Below are 22269 nucleotides of genomic sequence, written 5' to 3' on the forward strand. Positions count from 1 at the left end.
CCTTTTCTTTTATCCATATTTTGTTAACAAGGGCTAGTATACAGCCGATTCATAGGTCAGCTGGTCAGAATATCATACAAGGTATGGCCCGAACACTAGGCATATAATCTGGTTGGAAAAAATGCGCACACATATATAGTTTCTTCGAATTTGGACCTTTTTTGGTATACAGCGCCCTAAAGTTAACTATCAGTGCAATATATACAGAAAAAATGGTATGAATTTGGAGAAACTAGCTATATCCTTATGAACAATAACACCTTTAATTTGCTGGTGAGTTAATGAAAAGGCATAATGGAAGGCAAGCAGGAGGCATAAAGGTGACTAAATATTAGGTAAGATCCATGTGCTGCGCTAGCTGCCTATATAAGACGCCCCTTGCATTTTACTAGCACATTGATAGGCAAGATCATGCAAGTCTTAGGCCTCAGGTCAATCAGTGCAGTCCATGCTGCTAGTTGTGCTCCTAAAATGGTGGTTGGGCATGCGAGGAATCAGGATCATAACTTTCACATATCTTGACAGTATCACGTTGATTACACGAAAGCAAGTTTAGGCCAACTATTTATATATACCATTCATGTATCCACAAGGATGTGAGGTATGTGCTAGACTATGTGACTATGTGAGAAGTGGAGATTGGTATGCTCAAATGCCTCTAGCGGCAGGGGTGGGGTGGAGACGTTCACTCTCTCCCGGCGCAGCTTTTTTTAATTTGCATACCAGATTTGTATCTGTTGCCTGTTGCCCTCACCATTTCAACCCCATGACCATGAGACCCAATCCCCAAGTGAAATAATCCAGCATTATTGTAGTAACAGGCAATAGATGCAAAACCTAATCTGTTTTTTTTTCTGAAGTGTCGAGTAAGATGCGATTTGGAGCGCATGAAAAATCCCAATTCAATATCTCGTTTAGTGAATTAGCGTAGATCGTAAAATTGTTGGGTCTGGACTAATGCATCACGGCTTTTTAAGCCTGTTAAGACAAGTGACTACACAAATCTTCTTTTGCGCAGATGACATGTTGATCACTTCCACCAAATAAAAAAGAGATAGCATGACCACAGCTGGTGTATTTGGCACAATGGCAATTACAGAGCAATATTTTACATACAGAATTTTGTTCTACATGATGGCTGACTTTATAAAATTAAAAAATGATTATTTGGACAGAATGGCTAGCTATGTGTCCCAAAAATTGTTCTTTCCAACGTTGGTGCCACAACCTCAAAAAAGCAATTTGATCAAATGTTTTTTACTCATTAAATTTGCAGAATACCCGCAAATTCTTTTTGTACAATCTATGGTAACTATATATAGCACCGTCATATAATTCTTTTTGAGAGAAAGTTGCAATATGTAATGTTCACATGGATAGTTCAAATAAGAAATCAGTCCAAGTTAAGTTTAATGAGCAAATCAATTGTGTTAACGATATAGCCCCACCCTCTAAAGGAAGCGCATACATCAAAAGTTGAAAACCAGCCACATCATGTGGCATCTATAAAATGGCATGAGCAAAGCAAGCGTAAAGGCGTATAAATTAAACAGCAGTGAAGAAGATGACAAGGACCCCATGGCTAACAGGGCCCTTAAATTCTGCATCTATCCTATTAGGGTGCGGGCTACCAGTACTATGGAGAAATTCCTGTGATCCATCTAGCTAACAAACAGTATTAAGCACTTTCAATTACAATGAGTGTTAGCATGGACAAACGTTGCAATGCAACATTTCCCAAATAAATGCCCACACATTGTTGATCTAGAAGTTTTTCATTTATTGGGACCTACATTTAGTAATAGCACACAGGGCCCCTCTCAAATGATCAGGAAGCAAACTAGTATTTATGTATCAACTAATATGTATGCTCTGCTTGTCTGCTTCACCACCACCCTCTGCATGTACTCTCAGCTAGTATCATCAGCTAGGAGTAGCACACAAAGAAACCACTTCCATATAAAAGATAGGCATGCATGACCATAAAAGATGAGATTGGAATGGTAGGTATCAGGATGCAAAATAACTCATTGTCACGCCTTCAGTGCTCCACCATATTGCCAATCCGCTTGGAGATGAAGGGGACTATGAGTGAACTGTGTCAGAAATGTAGAACTTCTCGGAATGTGCAGAGTCAAGGAGGGTCTGGACAGAGATCAATTCATGGGTCGGTTCTCCAGGTCTGGACCCAACAAACTGGAACGCAACGGTCATGTTAATGGACTGGTTCCACGGGCTGGCAGGCGACTCTAGCTCGACTATGGCAGCCGGATCGCGGTCACTTTGCGATTTTGGTGACTTGGTCCAACTGGAAGGAACGAAACGCTCGTGTTTTCAACATCACGGAGAAGATAGTTGAAAAGTTAGTTGAGGAAATCAAGGATGAAGCAAGATTGTGGTGCCAGGCGGGTGCAAAACACCTAGCCGCTTTAGTTGTGAACCCAAGTAGCGAGTAATCTTTTTTGCTTTCTTTTCAGTGGGGAGCTTTCCGATGCTCCGTCTATTTAGAACCTTTCTAAGTACATTTTTCATGTAAACTGCTTTCTTCATACAAGCCGGAATCTGTCCAGGTCTTTCAAAAAAAAATGTGGAACGAGTTATCGAGCTTGTGCGGGATCTGACCCAACCCAAGTGAAAGGTATGGCTGCCTCATTTCATGGAGGCGGTTCAGCATGGATGGTCTCTGTCAGTCCCAAGCACAGATAAAGCCAAGATTATTACGGCCAAGTTCAAGAATCTGAGGAGAGTTCTCAAGGCATGGCAAGCCCATCTTTCTAGTTTAAAGGCAAACATTCATAACATTAAATTGGTTCTGGCCTTCTTGGAAATACTTGAGGAATTCAGAGATCTGTCACTTTTTGAGTGGAATTTTAAAACAGTCCTTTGTGATAAACTCACATCCCTACTGGAGCAACAACGTATATATTGGAAACAAAGAGGCACCATTAAATGGGTCAAGTTTGGGGATGAGGGCACAAAATTCTTTCATGCAAATGCCACTATCAAGTTCAATAGAAACTTGATTACCACACTAAAAGACCCTAATGGATCCCTAGTATCTAATCATGAGCAAAAGGCAACCATTCTTTGGGAGGCCTTTAAAGAAAGACTTGGGAAGACTGAATTTCAGCAAATGCTCTTTGATCTGCAGGTGCTCATTAATCCAGCCACCAATTTACATGATTTAGACATTCCCTTCTCCACTGAGGAAATTGATGAGGTAGTCAAATAGTTGCCCTCAGACAAATCGCCAGGTCCGGATGGCTTTAACACTGACTTTATAAAGTCCTGCTAGCATTTAGTCAAACATGACTTCTATGAACTTTGCATTGCCTTTCAAAGGGGAGAGGTGACTTTGCAAAGCATTAATGGCTCATACATTACACTGACCCCGAAAAATGATAACCCTAAAGCTGTCAATGACTACAGACCCATATCTCTGCTAAACATCTCAGTCAAGATCATTACCAAATTGCTGGTAAATAGATTGCAGAAACATATTATGGAAATTATACACCAAAACCAATATGGCTTCATCAGATCAAGGACAATACAGGATTGCTTGGCCTAGGCTTATGAATATATTCATATCTGTCAAAAGTCAAAAAAAAAGAAATCATTGTGTTAAAATTGGATTTCGAGATGGCCTTTGACAAAATTGAGCATGAAGCCATGATCAAGATCATGCAGCAAAAAGGGTTTAGTCAGTTATGGATCTCTTGGATTAAAGATATCCTTAACTCTGGAACGTCAGTTGTGCTCCTTAATGGTGTTCCTGGGAAAACATTCCATTGCAAAAGAGGAGTCAGGGAGGAGGATCCACTCTCCCCACTTCTTTTTGTGCTTGCTGCTAACCTTCTCCAAAGTCTTCTAAACAAAGCCGACAACAAGAGCTGCTCAGATTGCCTATCCTTGTACAGCATGCTCTGGATTTCCCAATCTTACAGTCAGGGGCGAAGCTAGAAATTTTCAGCACCGGAGGTCGACGTGTAGTATTCTTGATTTTCTACGGGGTCATTTGGTATAGACAACAGTGATTTAAAGGGGATTTGCCGTTGGTCGTCGGGGTCGGCGGACCCCGGTGGCTGGCTGCAGCTCCGCCCCTGCTTACAGTATGCTGATGACACTCTAATCATCATGGAAGGCTGCCCAGTGCAGCTGTTCTTTCTGAAAAACTTGCTCAACATGTTCTCTTCCTCAACTGGACTTAAAGTGAATTATAATAAATCCATGATGATTCCCATTAACATTCAGCAAGAAAGAATTGAGCTCCTAGTAAATACCTTTGGCTGCTCTATTGGATCTTTCCCTTTCACTTACTTGGAGTTACCACTTAGTCTATCAAAGCCAAAGATCGAGGATTTCCAACCAGTAGTCTCAAGATGTGAAAAAAGGCTTCTGAGCACCTCAATCTATCTATCCCAAGCTGGAAGACTGCAATTAACAAATTCAATCTTTTCTGCTCTTCCAATGTTCACAATGTGCACACTTTCTCTTCCTAAAACAGTAATAAAACAGATCAACAAGTTTAGGAAGCACTGCTTGTGGCGTGGAGCTGACATCAATGACAGAAAACCCCCAAAAGCAACTTGAGAAATGGTTTGTTTGCCAAAGAAAGAGGGTGGTTTGGGAGTTATAAAACTACAAACCCAAAATGAGGCACTCCTGCTCAAATTCCTGCATAAATTCTTCAATAGAGCAGATATTCCATGGGTTCATCTGGTTTGGGACAAACACTACTCTAATGAGAGATTGCTAGGGCAAACAAGAAAATGTTCTTTTTGGTGGAGGGACATCCTGAAACTCCTGGATAAATTCAAGGGCCTTGCCTCAATGGTAACTTTTGATGGAAAATCTTGTTCCTTATGGGATGATCTTTGTCTTGGATGGGTCCCCAAGCATGCATTCCCTGAACTTTATTCTTTTGCAAAGCTGAAAAATGCCTCTCTTAAGAAAATGGCTGACACACCCTCCCTTGAAAGTTTGTTACATTTACATCTTTCGGAGTTGGCTTTTCAGCAGCTGGTCCAGTTGGCTCAAGATATCCAAGATGTAGTTTTCAGTGAAAAGCATGATGTCTGGTTCTTTATTTGGGGCTCCTTTCAGTTTTCATCTTCTAAAGTTTATCAACATCTGTAGGAACACGGCAGATACACCAAATTTTCAGAAAAATCTGGAGAACTCAATGTCAACACAAACATATCGTCTTCTTTTGGTTACTATTGAAAGATAGATTAACCACCAGAAGCCTACTAAGAAGAAAAGGAATGGACTTGCCCTCTTTCAATTGTGTGCTCTGCCAGCAGCAGGCTGAAGAAACCCAGTTCCATTTGTTTTTGAATTGCCCGTTTGCCCTCAACTGTTGGAGCATTCTTAACTTACAAATCAATTCTAATGATCCCATCCAAGTTCTGGATGGCTTCATCAATCAGCTCAGTGTCCCTTTTGCTTTGGATATCATTATCATCCTGGCCTAGTGTATCTGGATGACAAGAAATGATTTGATCTTCAAAGGTGTTGCTGCAACTCTAAACTCGGTTAGAGCTAGGTGCAAATCTGAATTTGCTCTGGTTATTCTTAGAGCAAAAGGTCCCACCCAAATTGCTATGTCCCTATGGCTAGAAGCCTTGATGTAATCCTCTCCATCTTTTTTGTTTCTTTTTTCATTTCTTGAATTTCTTTGACTGCTCCCCGGCACTTGCCGCGGACTTTTGTTGGCTCTTTATTTTTCTTTATTAATATATATAATCAGTAGGGGCTTGCCCCTCCTGTTGCATAAAAAAAAAGGTATGGCCGCCAAAAGAGTCTGCAAAGGGCAAACAAAAGAGCTTGCTGTCATGGCTTTGCTTACCTAGCCAAATTCCCCTACATGATTCTCTCATATTTTAGTGCAAGCTTCCTTACAAAACTGTTGCATTGAGTTTTTTTTACATGAGGTTTGCGAATCTTTTTGAATGCCCAAGTTACACTACATGTTCAATTTTTTCTGCCCATATAGCTTACTCGAGCTTCTTGAGGAATTGTTCGGAAGATCTAAGGAAATTTGAGTCATGATTCTATGACAAACAGAAAAGGATATTTTGAAACAAAAATGGGAAGAGAAAAAGAAAGGAAAAAAGTGTTTCTACCTCTACTTCAAAGCTCAATTGTGATTTTACCCCTCCTTTTTAAACTTTGAGATTTTTCCCTTGTTATTTTGAAACAAAGAAGTCATTTGCCCCTACTATGCAACACCGTTTGCTTTGCTGGGATTAAATGGAAAAATGAAAAAGAAAAAACACCAAGAGGAAGAGACAGTAATGCCCCTGCCCCCCTCTTTCTCTGTCCGCCGCCTCCCCAGCTTGGGGGAACCGGCGGCCCCCTCCCCACCCTCTGACCTCCCCCCGCCACTCCTCGGCATCGGCGCGCGCCCGCCTGGCACCCGGCGTGCGGAGCCTGGCCCGGGCCCCGCATCCTTGCCCCTGCCCGTGGCTCCCCACATCCCGCCGCCGGCTGTGCCTCCCCGCCTGCAGCTCGCCGCTGGGATGGACGGTGTCAGCCTGATGCACCCCCACGTCGTGGATTTGTTTCTCAATTTGATCGTGGTGTGGGTGCCGAGCAAAATCGGCAGCTCGAAGCAAACGGCGGTGACGAGAGTGGCAGTGTGGTGAGAGCGTCGGAGCCCGGCGTACCACAATTTTGATCTACAGGGGTAAAAGCACAATTCTCATAATAAACAGGAATAAAAATGAATGGACAAAGTTGTCCATTTTCCAAAAATTAACACCGTTAGAGGGACTTAACAGACTAGGGGTAAAGTATTCCTTTGTTTTGAAATCGCAGGGGTAAAATCGGTAGAATCAGAAAGTTTAAAAAGTAAGAGCAAAATCACCATTTCACCTCAAAACAAGGCAAAAACGCTTTTGCCAAAAAAAAAAAGAAAACACAAGCGATCTGGGGCTGGGCCGCCAGGCAGCCCAGCCAGCTTTCCACGGCGCATCCGACGACGCCGGGCCGGCGTTTTCCCGTTTGCCCCCCCCCCCCCCCCCCCACCCCCCAACGGGCTACGGCTAGTTGTGCGGTCCGGTGACCCCACGCCAGCGCTCGCTGCCGCCCACCACCCCACGTGGGTAATCCCCCAGCCGTCCATCGCCGATCAGGCCCGTCGGATCGCGCCGGCCGCGTCGCCCTCCGCCCGCTCCCCCAGCGCCAGCGGCGCACCGCACCCCCGCCGCCTCCCCCGTTTCAAAAGTTTTCGAATTAATTCCAACGGACAGGCACGCACATCCCACCCGCATCTACAATTACACACAAGCAAAGCAAGCAAGCGCTCGCCGCTCGATTCCGCAGATTCCCCACTTCCCCACTCGATTCCGCAGATTCCGCGATTCCGCGAGTGGATCGGCGTCTCGCCGCAGCACGCAGAAGCAGGAGTAGGGAGAGGGCCATGGAGATGCTGCGGCGGAACCTGAAGCGGCAGGCGTCGCGCTCGCTCTCCGCGTTCGCCGGCGGCGGCGGCGCCGCCTCCCCGCGCGCCGCGGACCAGGAGAACCTCCACCCCAACCTCGCCCCCTCTCCGCCGGCGTCGCCCGCCGTCAAGGGCGTCGCCTCGCCGCGCCCGAAGCACCCGGCGGCCGCTCCCCCGCCGACGGCCACCGCCGAGGAGGATCGCGCCGCGGCCGCCGCGCCAGCCGGCAACAACGAGCCCTCCGTCAAGGTGCCTTTATCATGCGCCCACCTCACCTGATTCCGCTTCCTGCGAGAGTGATTTGGGAGTGAGGAAGCGATCCTTGGTACTTGTTTGTGATGTGTGGGGGTGTGCGAGCAGGTGGTGGTGAGGGTGCGGCCGACGGTGATCCGGCCGGTGGACGGCAAGGATCTGTGGTTCGTCCGCAAGACCGCTCCGGACGCCGTCGCTGTCGGCGACCGGTCCTTCGCGGTTGATGGCGTCCTCGACGACAGGGCCTCGCAGGTATACAGGCAGCCTGACCCCATTACACTGCGGAGCTTGGCCGAACTGTGCGCGATCCTGAACGAACTCTGTGAATTGGTGGTTGTTTGCAGGCCGATGCGTTCGATCTGGTTGGATTGCCCTTGATCGAGAACGCCCTGGCCGGATTCAACACGTCCCTCGTCTGCTACGGTCAGGTACTGCTAATCCAAGGAGTCGGTTTCCTGTTCTCTGCTCCTGTTTTCTGATGCTCGTCAATGTGTTGTTGAATGCTTCTAGAGCGGCACTGGTAAGACATACACCATGTGGGGCCCTCTCGGCGCCATGGTTGACAGCGGCTCTGACCACACTGACCGCGGTGTTGTGCCTCGGGTTTTCCAGAACCTCTTCTCTCGAATCCAAACAGTAAGGAAATTCTTCACATGTTCAATACTTTTTGTAAATCGCTGTGATCTTGTTGACTTGATGTTGCCTCTCTCCTCTCTCGGTGCAGGCGCAAGAGAGCTCTCCTGAGAAGCAGACCAGCTACCAATGCCGGTGCTCGTTCCTCGAGGTGCGTAGTAATCTGTTTACTTTCAACTGAACCATGTCTTGGAATGGTTTCTGGAACTGAATCAGAAATGAAACACATGCTTTGCTTTCCCAACTTTGTTGCAGGTACATAACGAGCAGATCAATGATCTCTTGGAACCATCTCAGCGTGACCTGCAGGTATCTTTTTTGACAAGGAAATTATTCTGCATTTGCAATTGGTATTGGTATATGCAGGTATCTTATCCAACTTCATTCCTTTAGATAAGGGAGAATGCTGGCAATGGTATCCATGTCGAAAACTTGACCGATGAGTATGTGTCAACGGTAGAGGATATTAATCAGATTTTGATGAAGGTATATGCACAACAACTTCCCATTTATGTTGTTCTCTGTTTCTGGATAGTAGATGCACTGATTAGGAAGTTGTTGCACGAATTTGCAACTTTATATGACAACTACTGCTAACTTGAATCTGCTAGTTAGGAATATGCAAAACATTTGGCATTTTCTACATTATTAAATTGGTTGGTTCAATAATTTTAAGATATAAATTCATCTGGACCAGACATTATAGCACCCATAATGTGTTCTAAATATAGTTGTTATGCTTTCCTAAACAATACTGTTTCAAGTTATTATTATGTTTCTCTAAGAACAAATTTGAGAAACAAGAGCATCTCAATTCACAAACAAGTTGCCTTTTAGTTTCTCTTCTTTTTGAAACTGGGATATTTTATCTTTGTATTGCTGTGGATTGAAAACTCTGCCTGTGTTGACTGGAAAACTTTCTTGAGTCGTCTCAACATAGCCGGTCCCAAGCCCGGGTAAAGGAGGAGGGTTGCGTTAGGTTTGGCGAACCAGCGTAAAAAAGCCACTCTAATGGATATGAAACCCATAAGAAATTCGTTGGGGCGTAACCCTCTTAGCGACGCGCTACATCGGAACCCGGGTGTGGTGTTAAATGGCAAGGGCCGGGTCGCCATCCCCCCAATGACGCGTCGTATCGTGACCTGGGTACGATGATAAGTGAGTAAGGGTCGGGTCGTCACAGCCTGAGTGGCGCGCTACATCTACGCCCGGGTGTAGTGAAAAATGAGCAAGGGTCTTCACACTTCTCTCGACGGGTGCGAAGGGTAACGAAGCTAGCCGAGCCAACTAGGATTCGTATAGGTAGCTGGAACGTAGGGTCCCTAACGGGTAAGTTGCGAGAGCTAGTTGATATAGCAATTAGGAGGCGTGTAAATATTCTATGCGTTCAGAAGACTAAATGGAAGGGTCAGAAGGCGAAGGATGTTGAGGATACTGGCTTCAAGCTTTGGTACACGGGGGCAACATCGGGTAGTAATGGTGTTGGTATCTTGATCGATAGAAGCCTTAAGGATGGAGTCGTAGAGGTTAGAAGGCGAGGCGACCGGATTATCCTAGTCCGGATGGTAGTTGGAGATTCGGCTCTGAATGTGATCAGTGCCTATGCCCCTCAGGTAGGTCTTAGTGAGAGCACTAAGAGGCAGTTCTGGGAAGATCTGGATAGTATGGTCAGTACCGTGCCTATCAGCGAGAAACTTTTCATAGGAGGAGATCTCAACGGCCATGTGGGTGCGACTAATGTAGGGTTCGAGCGAGTGCACAGGGGTTTTGGGTATGGTAGCAGGAGTCAAGAGGGGGAGGAGGTTTTGAACTTCGCGTTGGCCTACGACTTGTTGATAGCGAATACGTTTTTTTAGGAAGAGGGAATCCCATCTTGTGACCTTTCGTAGTGGACAACACTCGAGCCGGATCGACTATATCTTTGCTAGGAGGGAGGATAGACGGGATTGCTTAGATAGTAAGGTATTTCTTGGGGAGTGTGTTGTCTCTCAACACAAACTTGTGGTGGCGGATTTTTGTTTTCGGGTACGTGTCCACCAGGACAAACATGCCAAGATTGCGAGAACGAAGTAGTGGAAGCTTAGAGGGGAAGCGGCGCAAATGTTTAAGGAGAGGATGCTAGGTGAGGGGCCTTGGGAAGAAGGAGAAGATGTAGACGTCATGTGGCTAAAGATGGCAACATGTGTTCGGAATGTGGCCTAAGAGCTGTTTGGCGTGAGTAGGGGAGGCAAACAGGGAGGGAAATACACTTGGCGGTGGAATGACGAGGTGCAAAGGGCTATTAAGGAGAAGAATGAATGTTTCAAGCGCCTCCACCTTGACAAGAGTACAGCCAACATCGAGGGCTATAAATTAGCGAAGAGGGCTGCGAAACGAGCTGTGAGTGTAGCAAAGGGTAAGCCGTATGATGACTTGTATCAACGGCTAGGCACGAAGGAAGGGGAGAAGGACATTTATAGGATGGCTAAGATCCGTGAGCGGAAGACAAGAGACATCAACCAAATCAAATGCATCAAAGATGGGACAGATCGACTTCTAGTGAAGGATGAGGAGATCAAGGGCAGATGGCGAGAGTACTTCGACAAGTTGTTTAATGGGGAGAATGAGGGGCCTACTCTTGAGTTAGATGACTCTTTTGACGATACCAACAGACGCTTACAGACGCTTTGTGAAGAGAATTCAGGAGGTAAAGCGATGGGCCCTGATGGTATCTCCATTGAGGTGTGGAGATGTCTAGGTGACAGAGCGATAGTATGGTTAACTAACCTTTTTAATCTCATTTTTCGGTCAAATAAGATGCCTGAATAATGGAGGAGAAGTATATTAGTACCGGTCTTCAAAAACAAGGGAGATGTTCAAAGTTGTACTAACTACCGTGGAATTAAGCTGATGAGCCATACGATGAAGCTATGGGAGAGGGTTATCGAGCACCGCCTAAGAAGAGTGACAAGTGTGACCCAAAATCAATTTGGGTTAATGCCTGGTAGGTCAACCATGGAGGCGATTTTCTTAATACGACAATTGATGGAGAGTTATAGGGAGCAGAAGAAGGACTTGCACATGGTCTTTATTGACCTCGAGAAGGCGTATGACAAAGTACCGAGAAATGTCATGTGGTGGGCCTTGGAGAAGCACAAAGTCCCAACTAAATACATTACCCCCATCAAGGATATGTACAAGGATGCGATGATGTTTTTCCGGACATGTGATGGCGACACCACTGACTTTTCTATTAACATAGGCCTACATCAGGGGTTATCATTGAGCCCTTATTTATTTGCTTTGGTGATGGATGAGGTCAGAAGGGACATATAAGGTGATATCCTTTGGTGTATGCTGTTTACTGATGATGTGGTGCTAGTTAACGAGAGTAGGGCAGTGGTTAATAGGAAGTTAGAGCTGTGGAGACGTACGTTAGAGTCGAAAGGGTTCAGGCTTAGTAGGACCAAGACCGAGTACTTGATATGCATGAGGGTGGAGATGTTAGTCTCGATGGGCAAGTGGTGGCCCAGAAGGATACTTTTCGGTATTTAGGATTGATGCTACAAAAGGATGGTGACATTGATTGCTATGCATAGAATCTCAGCTGGCTGGTTGAAATGACGTCAAGCTTCTAGCATCCTTTGTGACAGGAGGGTGCCACAAAAGCTAAAAGGCAAATTCTACAGGATAGTGATTCGCTCGGCGATGTTATATGATGCTGAATGTTGGCCCACAAAAAGGCGACATGGCCAGCAACTGAGTGTAGCAGAGATGCGGATGTTGCGGTGGTTTTGCAGGCACACAAAAAAGATAGAGTCCGAAATGAAGTTATTCGGGAAAGGGCCTAGGTGGCACCAATTGAGGAGAAACTTACCCAACATCGGTTGAGATGGTTTGGACATATCCAACGGAGGCCTCCTGAGGCGCCGGTGCGTAGTGGGGTTCTAAAGCGTGTCGATAAGATAAAGAGGGGTAGATGTAGACCTAAACTGACTTGGGACGAGTCGGTTAAGAGAGACCTTAAGGATTGGAATATCTCTGAAGAGGTAGCTTTGGATAGGAGCGCTTGGAGACTAGCTATCAGCGTGCCTGAACCGTGACCTTTGTGTCTTTTGGGTTTCATCTCTAGCCTACCCCAACTCACTTGGGACAAAAGGCTATGTTGTTGTTGTCGTTGTTGTTGTATTGCTGTGGATTGAAACCAAGACATCACGCTTGTTTAATCTAAAAGTTTGCTTTGATTACATCATGCAACATGAGGTTCTGTTTTGTAAGCATGCTTGTCTTAATTATCCTTTTTTCCAATCATACTTCTCGTGATAACTAAGTTTATTTTCTTTACAGGGACTTTCAAATAGGAAAGTTGGCACCACCAGTATGAACTTGAAAAGTTCACGTTCTCATGTAATATTCACCTGCATTATTGAAGCATGGAGCAAGGTAAACACCTTCTTACCATTGTATGTTTTGATGTTAATTTTTCTTTTCTTTTCTATAATTGCAATTTTCTCATGTCAGTGTGGATCCTTCTATTCTATCCTTTTTCAATAATTATGCCAGATATTTACCAGATAGACATGTGCCGATATATATTTTGTATTTACCTTGTTCAATTAACATTTCAGGGTTCATCAAATGGATTTAGTAGTTCAAGAACTAGCAGAATTACTTTTGTTGACCTTGCTGGCCCTGAAAATGATGACCTTGATGGTGCAGCAAAGAATTGTACAAAGGAGGAGAGGCATCTGAAGAAGTCTCTCTCAAGGCTTGGGTATGTAAATTTATGTCAAAATTCTGTGATGATCTTTCTCATTAGCTAAACTTATTTGTTGTCATACAAAATACTATGTATCATTATTTATTCTGCTACTTGTTTCACTTTGCGAACGGCCTGCCGGCCGACTTGGCTAGCAGCACTCAGTAGCGCCCCCTGCCTGCCGGCCGGGGTTCGATCCCCGTTGGGGACGGATTTTTCAGCACTCAGTGCAGGGGTAAAAAAAATCTCCCTCGTTGTGCTCGCCGCAAGGCATGGCCCTTGTGGGCATGGGCCAGGGTTCGGGGGGTTTTTCCGCGGTCGGAGAAGCCATGGTCGCTTCCTCTTAATGAAATACGGTGGGGGCCGTTTCACCCCCTGGCCGCGTTTTTTTTCTACTTGTTTCACTTTAGTTTCTCTGTCTTGATATGTCCTATGGGCCTCTGAATGCAATATACCAAATCGTCTTGTTTTCTTCCAAATACAAACATTGTATGATTGAGGTACTCCAATATATGAAATGTATTAAGAAAGGCCAAAACCTCACAGTTACATGGTTTCATTTCAGGAAACTAGTTAACATTCTTTCAGAAACACCAGAATCCCAAAAAGATGATTTGCCCTATGAGCAATCCCGTTTGACACATGTGCTGAAGGATACACTAGGTGGCAACTCGAGGGTTACATTTTTATGTGCAATTTCTTCAGAGCACAGGTATTTCCTGTTCTTGCATTTCTTTTTACGCCTTCTAGATTCTGTTGTGCTGACTGGTGCTTGGGAAATGCAGGTGCAGATCTGGAACATTAAGTACACTAAGATTTGGTGAACGAGCAAAGCTTTTGCCAAACAAAGCTGTGATAAATGAGATATCAGAAGATGATGTAAATGGTTTGAGTGATCAGATACGTCAGTTGAAGGTATTACCTCAGAAGCACATAGAAGTAGAACAATTTTACAGCTTTACGAACACTTGCTAAAAATTTAATTCCTTACAGGATGAACTCATAAGAACAAAGTCTGGAGACACCGCAACTTGCAAGGCTGGATACTCCAGTGCACAAAATGCCCGTGAAAGTTTGCATAATTTGCGAATGAGCCTTAATCGCTCTCTAATCTTGCCTCACATTGAAGTTGATTCAGAGGAAGAAGTGGATGTGAACGAAGAAGATGTGCAAGAACTGCGTGATCAAATTAGCAAGCTTCACTCTTCATCTGAAACTTTTGATGACTTCATGGATGCAGAGAGTGGGGATGACAACACTCCTTACACCAAGGGGAATCTGGAAACAAGTGAAGAAGATGATCAGCCAATCATAGATGATTTTGAAAGTCCACTACAGCAAGAGCGCAAAGAAGTGGCTGACACTACAAATGCTGATGATGACCTTATTTCTGATAGGAAATCTAGTCTATCAGTTAGTGCCTCCCCAAGTCTGTCATCGATACAAGATCCTACATTGTGCTCTTCTCCGAAGATCCACAACAAAGCAAGAAAGAGCATCACTTCACCAGGGCTATCGCCAAGCAAGCTTAGGGTTTCCGAGAGCCCAAGTGATAGAACTGTTGAAGCGTGCAAAAACAGTACAGTTCGTTCCTCTCTACAGTCAAGCAAGCTTAGCCCTACTGACTCACTGGCTGCAAGTCTCCAACGAGGCTTGCACATTATAGAGTACCATCAACAGAATCCAGCCCCACGAAGATCATTTGTTGGCCTTTCATTTGATCATTTCGCGGTGAATCCACGTCAGTCAATAGCAAATGTCAGTTCAGCTCTTCAGGCGCTACCTGAGGGCCGAGGAACCATCCTTTGTACATCCTGCAAGAAACCAGTGAATGCAAATGAGAACCAGGCAGAAGATGTAAACTCAGCCAAGCAGATTGTCCTGGCCTTGGGCACTACATCCAATGAATCAGCTATTGCTTCAGTTAAGGTATGCAAAGTTGTTTTGACTTGTATATTGCATTCAAATTGTATCATCTATTTAAAAATTTAACTTGGCCAGGACGACAACGCTAAAGCAGCAATTGCTTCAAAGAGAGAGACCGAGCTTGAAGCTTTATGTGAAGAACAGGCAGCAAAGATCAAGGAGCTGAGCATTTTGGTACATACTGTAATGAATCAATTATGTTTCAGACAGTGATTTACCTTGCTTGACGTTTCCTTTGTTTTATTGCAGATTGATCAATATAGGAATGGGTCAAGAGATGGTCCAGATCCAAATGGTGTCACACCTGCAGAAGAACTAACTAGCAAGATTGATGAACAGTGTGGTGATGGTAAGGTGTCATCACTCAATCAAAAGGAGAGGGATGCACTTCTTACTGAAATTGAGAGCCTGAAGGAGCAACTAAAACACCAGACTAATATGTCAACAAATGGTAGCCTTCTGGATCAGATAAGGAATGGCAGCATAGACCAGGAGTATGAACTGGAGAAAGAAAGACAGAAATGGATGGAGTCTGAGAGCAAATGGATCTCTCTCACTGAAGAGCTGAGGGTTGATCTAGAGTCGAACCGGATGCATGCAGAGAAGACCGAGATGGAGCTCTGCAATGAGAAGAAGTGCACAGCTGAGCTGGATGATGCTCTCCAACGAGCGATGTATGGCCATGCCAGGATGGTTGAACATTATGTTGAGCTCCAGGAGCTGTACAATGATCTTCTTGAGAAGCACCGCCGAGTGATGGAGGCGATCTCTGAGGTGAAGAGAGCTGCTGCTAAAGCAGGCAGGAAGGGCTGTGGGACGGCCTTTGCTGCTGCCCTTGCCGCGGAGCTCTCCACCGTGAGGATTGACCGAGAGAAGGAGAGGACGCAGCTGAAAGAACAGAACAGAAGGCTCCGCATTCAGCTCCGCGATACTGCTGAAGCCGTTCATGCTGCTGGCGAACTGCTCGTCAGATTGAGAGAAGCAGAGGAAGCATCGACACAAGAAAAGGTCAGTCCAAACAAACACAATCATAATGTTCTGTAATACAACTATTTACGTGTGAACAGCAACCCAATGCAATTTGGCTATTTTGTTTATTGCAGGAGAAGAGTGCCGCTTTGCTACAAGAGAACGAGAAGCTCAAGAAGCAGCTGGAGAAGCTGAGGAAGAAGCACGAGATGGAGCTGGAGACGATGAAGGTGCACCTTGCGGAGAGCCGGCTGCCGGAGTCTGCTCTGGACGGTTTCTACCACCATGAGAACGAGACGCCGGAGTACTCGTGCGATGCTCCATCCACGACGCAAGATGATGACCAGTCATGGCGTTCTGCCTTCGCAACTGCGTACGAGTGAATGTAGTTTGCGTGATTGATTGCTTGGGAATTGAGACTCGTCAACTGAACCTAGTTGACAATTGGGAAAGGGTCATTTCTTCTTTTTCTTACATGTATGCTCTTAATTACATGGACACACGAGTATGTGGCTGATTCATAGCCCTCTGACCGGGCAAAATTTCCGTTTATACTGTAGTAAGAGGATTGTATTCGAATTGTAGTGTTTGAGTTTGCAGCTGTGATTATAATAACTTTATTACAAATATTTCTACTTTTTATTGTACAGTGGGTAAGAGTATAAGACACAGCAATAGTTTCATTTCAGCAAATATTTCTACTTTCTGCAACAGTAGTTTATCCGCAGTTGAGCTACAGCAAACAGGAATTGAATCTAAAGAGAATGGCTGAGCATAATTAGATGCTTTCTGCTCAAACAAAGACAATAATCTCATGCAAACTTTGATTGCATTCATCACCACCATTTACTTCGAAATGTTGCTTCCAAGGGCTTGATATGATCCGCTCAAAGAACTTGTAAAAACTGAAGCAAGGACAATCTGTTCTGTGCAGAAGAGAATCAAAAGGGAGGCAAAGAAAAAAAAAGAGATAAATCTAGTGAAAAGCTTCCAACATCAACTCGTGGCGTATGAAGTACTGTGCTGCTTCAATGGTGGTGACATTTGGTAATTTCTCTTGGCAGCAGGAACACTGTAGAACTCTGCCAGGTACTCCAGGGCTTCATAATTCCCATGACAAACCTTCCAAAGTGCCGCCACTTCCCCTGGAGCCACAGTGCCCCAGTCCTGGCAGTCATTCAGGAAGTCCAGCAGCTTGGAGTAATAAGAATCATAGTTGAGGAGCAAGAATGGGACCGGGAGTGTCGACCCAATCCTCTCCAGTTGGATCAGCGCCATGATCTCAAACAACTCGTCCAGTGTCCCAATCCCGCCTGGCAATGCAATCACAGCCGTTCTGTCAGCAGTGCTGCTCCGCACAGCAGCATCCACCAGTCCGTGCTTCCTTGCCGAGAAGAACCTGAAATTCAACTTAGCAGTTAGCACTTAGCACAGAGTAAAAGTCCATGAATCCGACAACCCTCTAGTTGATCTTGGTGTTGCATTGTCAGCATTTAGGTACCTGCAGGTGAGGTAGGTCTCTGAAGGCAGGTAAGGATGGAAGCCTGAGCTTGTCCATTCACCAGCTTCCTTGGCAATCTTGAGGCCACCGATTGGCTTGTCTGCCTCAAGGGCGCCTTGGATGGCGGCGTCCATGAGGCCAGGTCCGGCTCCGGTCCATGTGGTGCAGTCAAGCAGCCGAGCTATCTGTTTTGATGTTAAGACAGGCAGGCTCAGGCTCAGCACCCGTTGTTCCACAGATTTTGGAGTAAATGCACCAAGCTATACTGCACTCCAATTCAGCATTTCTACAGCTACTTCTAGTCGGATTCAATACTATGGCATCATCCCCTCACAGTGAAAGTGAAATTTTTTTGTGAATTGTGTGAGGTCATGAATAGAGTGCTGATTGCTGAACTACCGATTGACTGCTGAAGCTAGCAACATGTTTTGAGTAACTAGTGAAGAAACAGCTAGGAAGTGGTCTCTAGTGGTAGTGCTTGCCTCTCTGGCGAGCTCGGCGGTCTGGAGGAAGTGCGGGTGCGTGGGCGGGACCCTGGAGGAGCCGAGGTAGACGGCGCCCCGGCCGAGGCGGCGGACGAGGTCGAAGCACCGCGCCATCTCCTCCCTCACCTGCACAGGCAGCCGGCGGCTCACCACCAGTCAGTCCACGGACCACGAACGAGCCAGGATCGACACGAGCAGGGAGAGGGAGATGCCAGCTGCGGCTGGTGAGAGCGCGGTGACCTCGTGAGGGCTGCTCCTCGGAGGACCCAACACGGAGCCGGCCTCCGCCTCGAGCTCTCCCAGCTGCTGCTGCTTCCGCCGCTGGTCGCCAGACGCCGCGGCGATGGCGCCGCGGGGACGGGCTCCCCCGCCGCCGCAGAGTAGGCGCGAGGCCGGCCGGGGCGTGCCCAGGCACGAACAGGTTGGGGCCCGGACCCGGAGCTGGCTGCGCCTGAATCCCAGGGCGGGACGTGGCTGGGGTCCGACTCCGGCCCCGACCGATGTCGCCGCCGCCGCTTCCATGGATGGTGAGCGGCCGAGCGTCCTCGGTCGCTCCGCACCCCCTTGCTGCTTGAATGCCTCAAGAGAGAGCAGACCAGGCAGCGACAGCCGACAGGCAAAGGGTGAATTCAGTCAAGAGGAATAGGTTCTCCTTGCTTTCTTTGCCGACCGGACCCCGCCGAATTCCTGCAAGTTGCCATACTGGTCACTAGCCATTGGCCAACTTCGCCAATGCGTGCCTTTCGGTGTATTTTGGCATCAAAAGTTTGGTCACCAAAATAATACCATCGTAAAAAAATTGATACTTCAAAATAATATCAATAGCAGGAGAACGAACTGGCACTCATATTTCCCTTCAGAATATGTGATTCCCTTCAGAAAAATGCAGAAGGATAGGCGGAAATTTACGTATGTTTTGTGCCGTGGTTTTCTGTTAGCTGACACTGTGTTATGTTCTTTGCAAGGCTGCGCGCCTGCGCCCTCAGCAATCCCTTTTGTTTTCACTGCAGCTGGAATTCCCAGCGCACCTGGTACTGTAACAAACCTTATTGCTTCCTATAAAAGCAGGATGTTTCCTTTTTTTAAAAAAAATTGGGCTACCCTTCCATTCAAGTAGTATATGATGATATTGTCGTCAAACTGGCACTATTGCATCAACTCCCATGTAATCACAGGAAACAACAAAATGCTTTTCAATCCAAGATAGTTGTACAAGACAGCACTCCCTGTGTAGAATTACATGGAAAAAATTGCCGAAACAATATGGTATTATTGGTACGGCAAGGCAATCTTATTGCACTTATTCTACTTCAGGAATAATGATAGCATTCGTTTCAATTGGTATCCCCCAATTCCTTGACGAACTTATCCTTCAGCAAGCCATTAGATCCCGCCATTCTTCGCGACATCAGGTCAAATTCTCCCCCACTTCTGCAAATCAGAAGAAAGGAAGGCACAATCAGCCAAGAGAAAGAGACAATCTCTGAGTTACGGTCACAAGAGCTGTTTGACAAGACTTGCTGACTTACGGATCAAAAACATGGCCCCCAGCTTCCCGAAGGATCACAGCTCCAGCAGCAACATCCCTACAGGAAAATTAGCAATTTGAGATGCACAGGCAGATGATATGAGCTGCTGTTATTAATTTGGATAACCATACCAGGGTCCACCAAATCCCAGCTCGTAACACAAATCAAGCCTACCACAGGCAACCCCGCACATGTTTAACGCCAAGGAGCCACACATCCGTATGGATCGAATCTAAAAAACATAAAAGAAAAGTTAAGAATGTTGACATGCTGTATTTGATGCACCTGATGATACTTTACAGGGTTTACCTTGTATAGTAGCTTGTTGATTCTATTGGTTGTGTCATCCAGAGTGTTCTTGTCTCTCTTGGTTCCAGCCTGATCAATCAGTATATTATCAGTTCAATATTTTCAGTAAGTTCTTCTGAGTAAGAGGCTCTAGGATGTAAATTGCCATCCAGAGTTCAGAAGATGTATTAGTTAACTTACATGGGAGCATTTGAAATTTAAACATCAAGAATGCTAGGTGACGAATAAAAGAACCATACAACAATTAACTTTCTTCAATGATGCTCATGCCCTATCCATGTTTGAACTTGGGCAGTTGCCCCTCTAAGGTAACTTTATGGAAGGATGTTTGACCAGAAGAAATTCAGGAAACAAACACAGGTCATTTGTTCAGTTATTATAGTTTTAGATGGTAGTTTTTATTCATTTTTGTAGAAGTAACTTAAATTGTTCTGATAAAATAATGAAAACTTAGGACAAGCAGCAATATAGTTTCTGCATATCGATTTATCATCCTCAAGTTAAACAAACTTGAAGAGTGTGTAAACTGCATGGTATAAGTTGTCTACCTCTGTTACCAGAAGAGCCTTCACTAACTCATCTTGAGATGATGCTGCATATGGAATGAACATATTCAAATAAGAATAGTCAGTTGGAGGAAAACAGTGTGCAAGCACTGCAAGGGCCAAGATGTTGCTTCGATTGATTGAAACCAAATCTGGGTATACCTTTGATTGGAGAGTCATTCAGAAAAGCACCCTTTCCATGAATTGCAGTGAAAAGCTAAATGGAACATGCAGCATGAGTTTAGACTTTAGACTAACATTCTTTTCAAAATGCAGTGACAAAATATAACAGACATTTAACGTAAGGGGTTTACAAGACAATACAAATCTGATACTACAAGAAAACAACCTCCCTTTTCTTTTAGTCTACGTGACTACATTCTATATAGGGATGGAATCTATATCATCCTTCGACTCAATGCAACACTACAGATATGAACATTGTGTCGAATCATTCAATACCTCATTCATGATTGGGTTATAAACGACTCCAACGGTGGGGATTTTCCCAATGGTGAGGCCAATCGAGACGCACACAAAGGGGAAGCTGCAAGTTCAGAAAATGCAGACAAACTTGATATGAAAAGAGGGAAAAGAATGTGCAGTGAAGGTCCCTACCACGCAAATATAAAAAGTATAGCAACTTTACCCATGGACGAAATTTGTGGTGCCGTCGAGGGGATCGACGATCCAGGTAGGTTCATCTGTGAGGTCGGCGGTGGCGCCGAGCGCCGCGGACGTCTCCTCCCCGATGAACTTGTGGTCCGGAAAGTGCTTCTGGAGGTGGTTGAAGATGAAGTCCTCGCAGGCCTTGTCCGTCTCCGTCACCAAATCCACCTGCATCGGCGAGCAATGCGCAGCACCGTGAGTCCAAATCCCAATCCAATCGGCACATCGACATCGACGACATGGGGAACTAAATCATAAGAACAGGAGTAGATGATACCTGGCCCTTGTGCTCCACATTCTTGGTCTGGTAAAATCCCTTGCGGATGATCTGGTCAGGAAATCAAGAACCGGTGAACAGACGGCCCAAGGACAAGGAAACGCAAAGCAAAGAATCCACGGCGATGAGGAGGGGGAACCTCGCCGGCGTTCTTGGCGGCTTCCACCGCCACGTCGAGGAACTGCTCCTCCGACATGCTGCGCTCCGATCTCTCGCCCCAGCCGATTTTGATTCGACCCCTACGGCCAGCAGCAATTCTGGGCGCTCGCTTCAGTTGCTTGGGTATAATACAGGCAAGCAGGCGTGTATGTATTATAAACGGAACGGATACGGGGCTGGAACGAGATCCGCTGCAGTTGAGTGCCCTGCAGTGGTGTCCCTGACACGTGGGCCCCACACATGCAGGCCCATCTGTCAGTGGCCCAACTGCAGGCTGCCGAACTGCAGCGGATCCCTTTCCTACGGGGCTTTGGTTGGGCCGGAGCCCGTACCATAAGTCCATAGCCCATACTCCACTATTTTTTCTATAGAAAGTGTCGGTACCCTGCAACTGGGGTACCCATTTTTATTGTGCCAAGACTTACGTAGTTATCCGTAACTATATCCTAAGGAGCTGAGCAGCCGGACCCATGAGGTCCGACTCCATCTCACCGGACCAACGGTCCCGGACCCGCTTCCCGCTCGGGGACGGGTCCGGTGTCACCACATGTCCCAGAGGTGGAAATGCTCAGCACCTGTGGCCGCGCACCCGGACCCCCGCAGGTGGATCCGGGACCTCCACGTGCCATCCGGACTCCCGCAGATGGGTCCGGGACCTCCACGTGGCTATCCGGACCCCGTGAGCTCTCGGCTCAGCTAGCTGCTCGGGAGGGGTTTGGAGCCGCCACATGTCACGCAGACGCGGGCGCGGGCGCGGGCGCAAGCCATCCGCTGGAAGCTTCCTCACCCACCCGCATTAAGTGCGAGCGGTTGAGGCATGTTCTGCTGCC

At 46.2% G+C, this 22269-nt stretch overlaps 3 protein-coding genes across 3 annotated transcripts; 1 reads left to right on the forward strand and 2 right to left on the reverse strand.

Annotated features, from left to right (window-relative positions):
• Positions 1 to 7263: 7263 nt before the first annotated feature.
• On the forward strand, positions 7264 to 16614 carry LOC120650447 (kinesin-like protein KIN-12C). The gene is made up of 15 exons (XM_039927594.1): positions 7264 to 7696; positions 7808 to 7951; positions 8044 to 8127; positions 8210 to 8335; positions 8424 to 8483; positions 8588 to 8641; positions 8726 to 8818; positions 12659 to 12754; positions 12940 to 13085; positions 13636 to 13782; positions 13856 to 13985; positions 14064 to 14999; positions 15072 to 15170; positions 15246 to 16004; positions 16100 to 16614. The coding sequence occupies exons 1-15, from the start codon at positions 7427 to 7429 to the stop codon at positions 16346 to 16348; spliced, it is 3393 nt and encodes a 1130-aa protein (XP_039783528.1). The 5' UTR covers positions 7264 to 7426; the 3' UTR covers positions 16349 to 16614.
• A 141-nt stretch (positions 16615 to 16755) lies between these two features.
• Positions 16756 to 18571, reverse strand: LOC120650448 (probable cytokinin riboside 5'-monophosphate phosphoribohydrolase LOGL10). The gene is made up of 4 exons (XM_039927595.1): positions 18192 to 18571; positions 17949 to 18077; positions 17467 to 17651; positions 16756 to 17364 (listed from the first exon to the last, which is right to left on the reverse strand). The coding sequence occupies exons 1-4, from the start codon at positions 18471 to 18473 to the stop codon at positions 16962 to 16964; spliced, it is 999 nt and encodes a 332-aa protein (XP_039783529.1). The 5' UTR covers positions 18474 to 18571; the 3' UTR covers positions 16756 to 16961.
• A 509-nt stretch (positions 18572 to 19080) lies between these two features.
• Positions 19081 to 21580, reverse strand: LOC120650449 (inositol monophosphatase 3-like). Its single transcript, XM_039927596.1, has 10 exons — positions 21420 to 21580; positions 21281 to 21331; positions 20984 to 21171; positions 20797 to 20881; positions 20497 to 20551; positions 20338 to 20381; positions 19790 to 19858; positions 19612 to 19712; positions 19481 to 19537; positions 19081 to 19382 (listed from the first exon to the last, which is right to left on the reverse strand). Exons 1-10 carry the CDS (start codon positions 21474 to 21476, stop codon positions 19286 to 19288), a joined length of 804 nt encoding a protein of 267 aa, XP_039783530.1. The 5' UTR covers positions 21477 to 21580; the 3' UTR covers positions 19081 to 19285.
• Between the last annotated feature and the right edge of the window lie 689 nt (positions 21581 to 22269).

This window comes from Panicum virgatum, chromosome 9K (assembly GCF_016808335.1).
Source record: "Panicum virgatum strain AP13 chromosome 9K, P.virgatum_v5, whole genome shotgun sequence".
Taxonomy (NCBI): Eukaryota; Viridiplantae; Streptophyta; class Magnoliopsida; order Poales; family Poaceae; genus Panicum; species Panicum virgatum.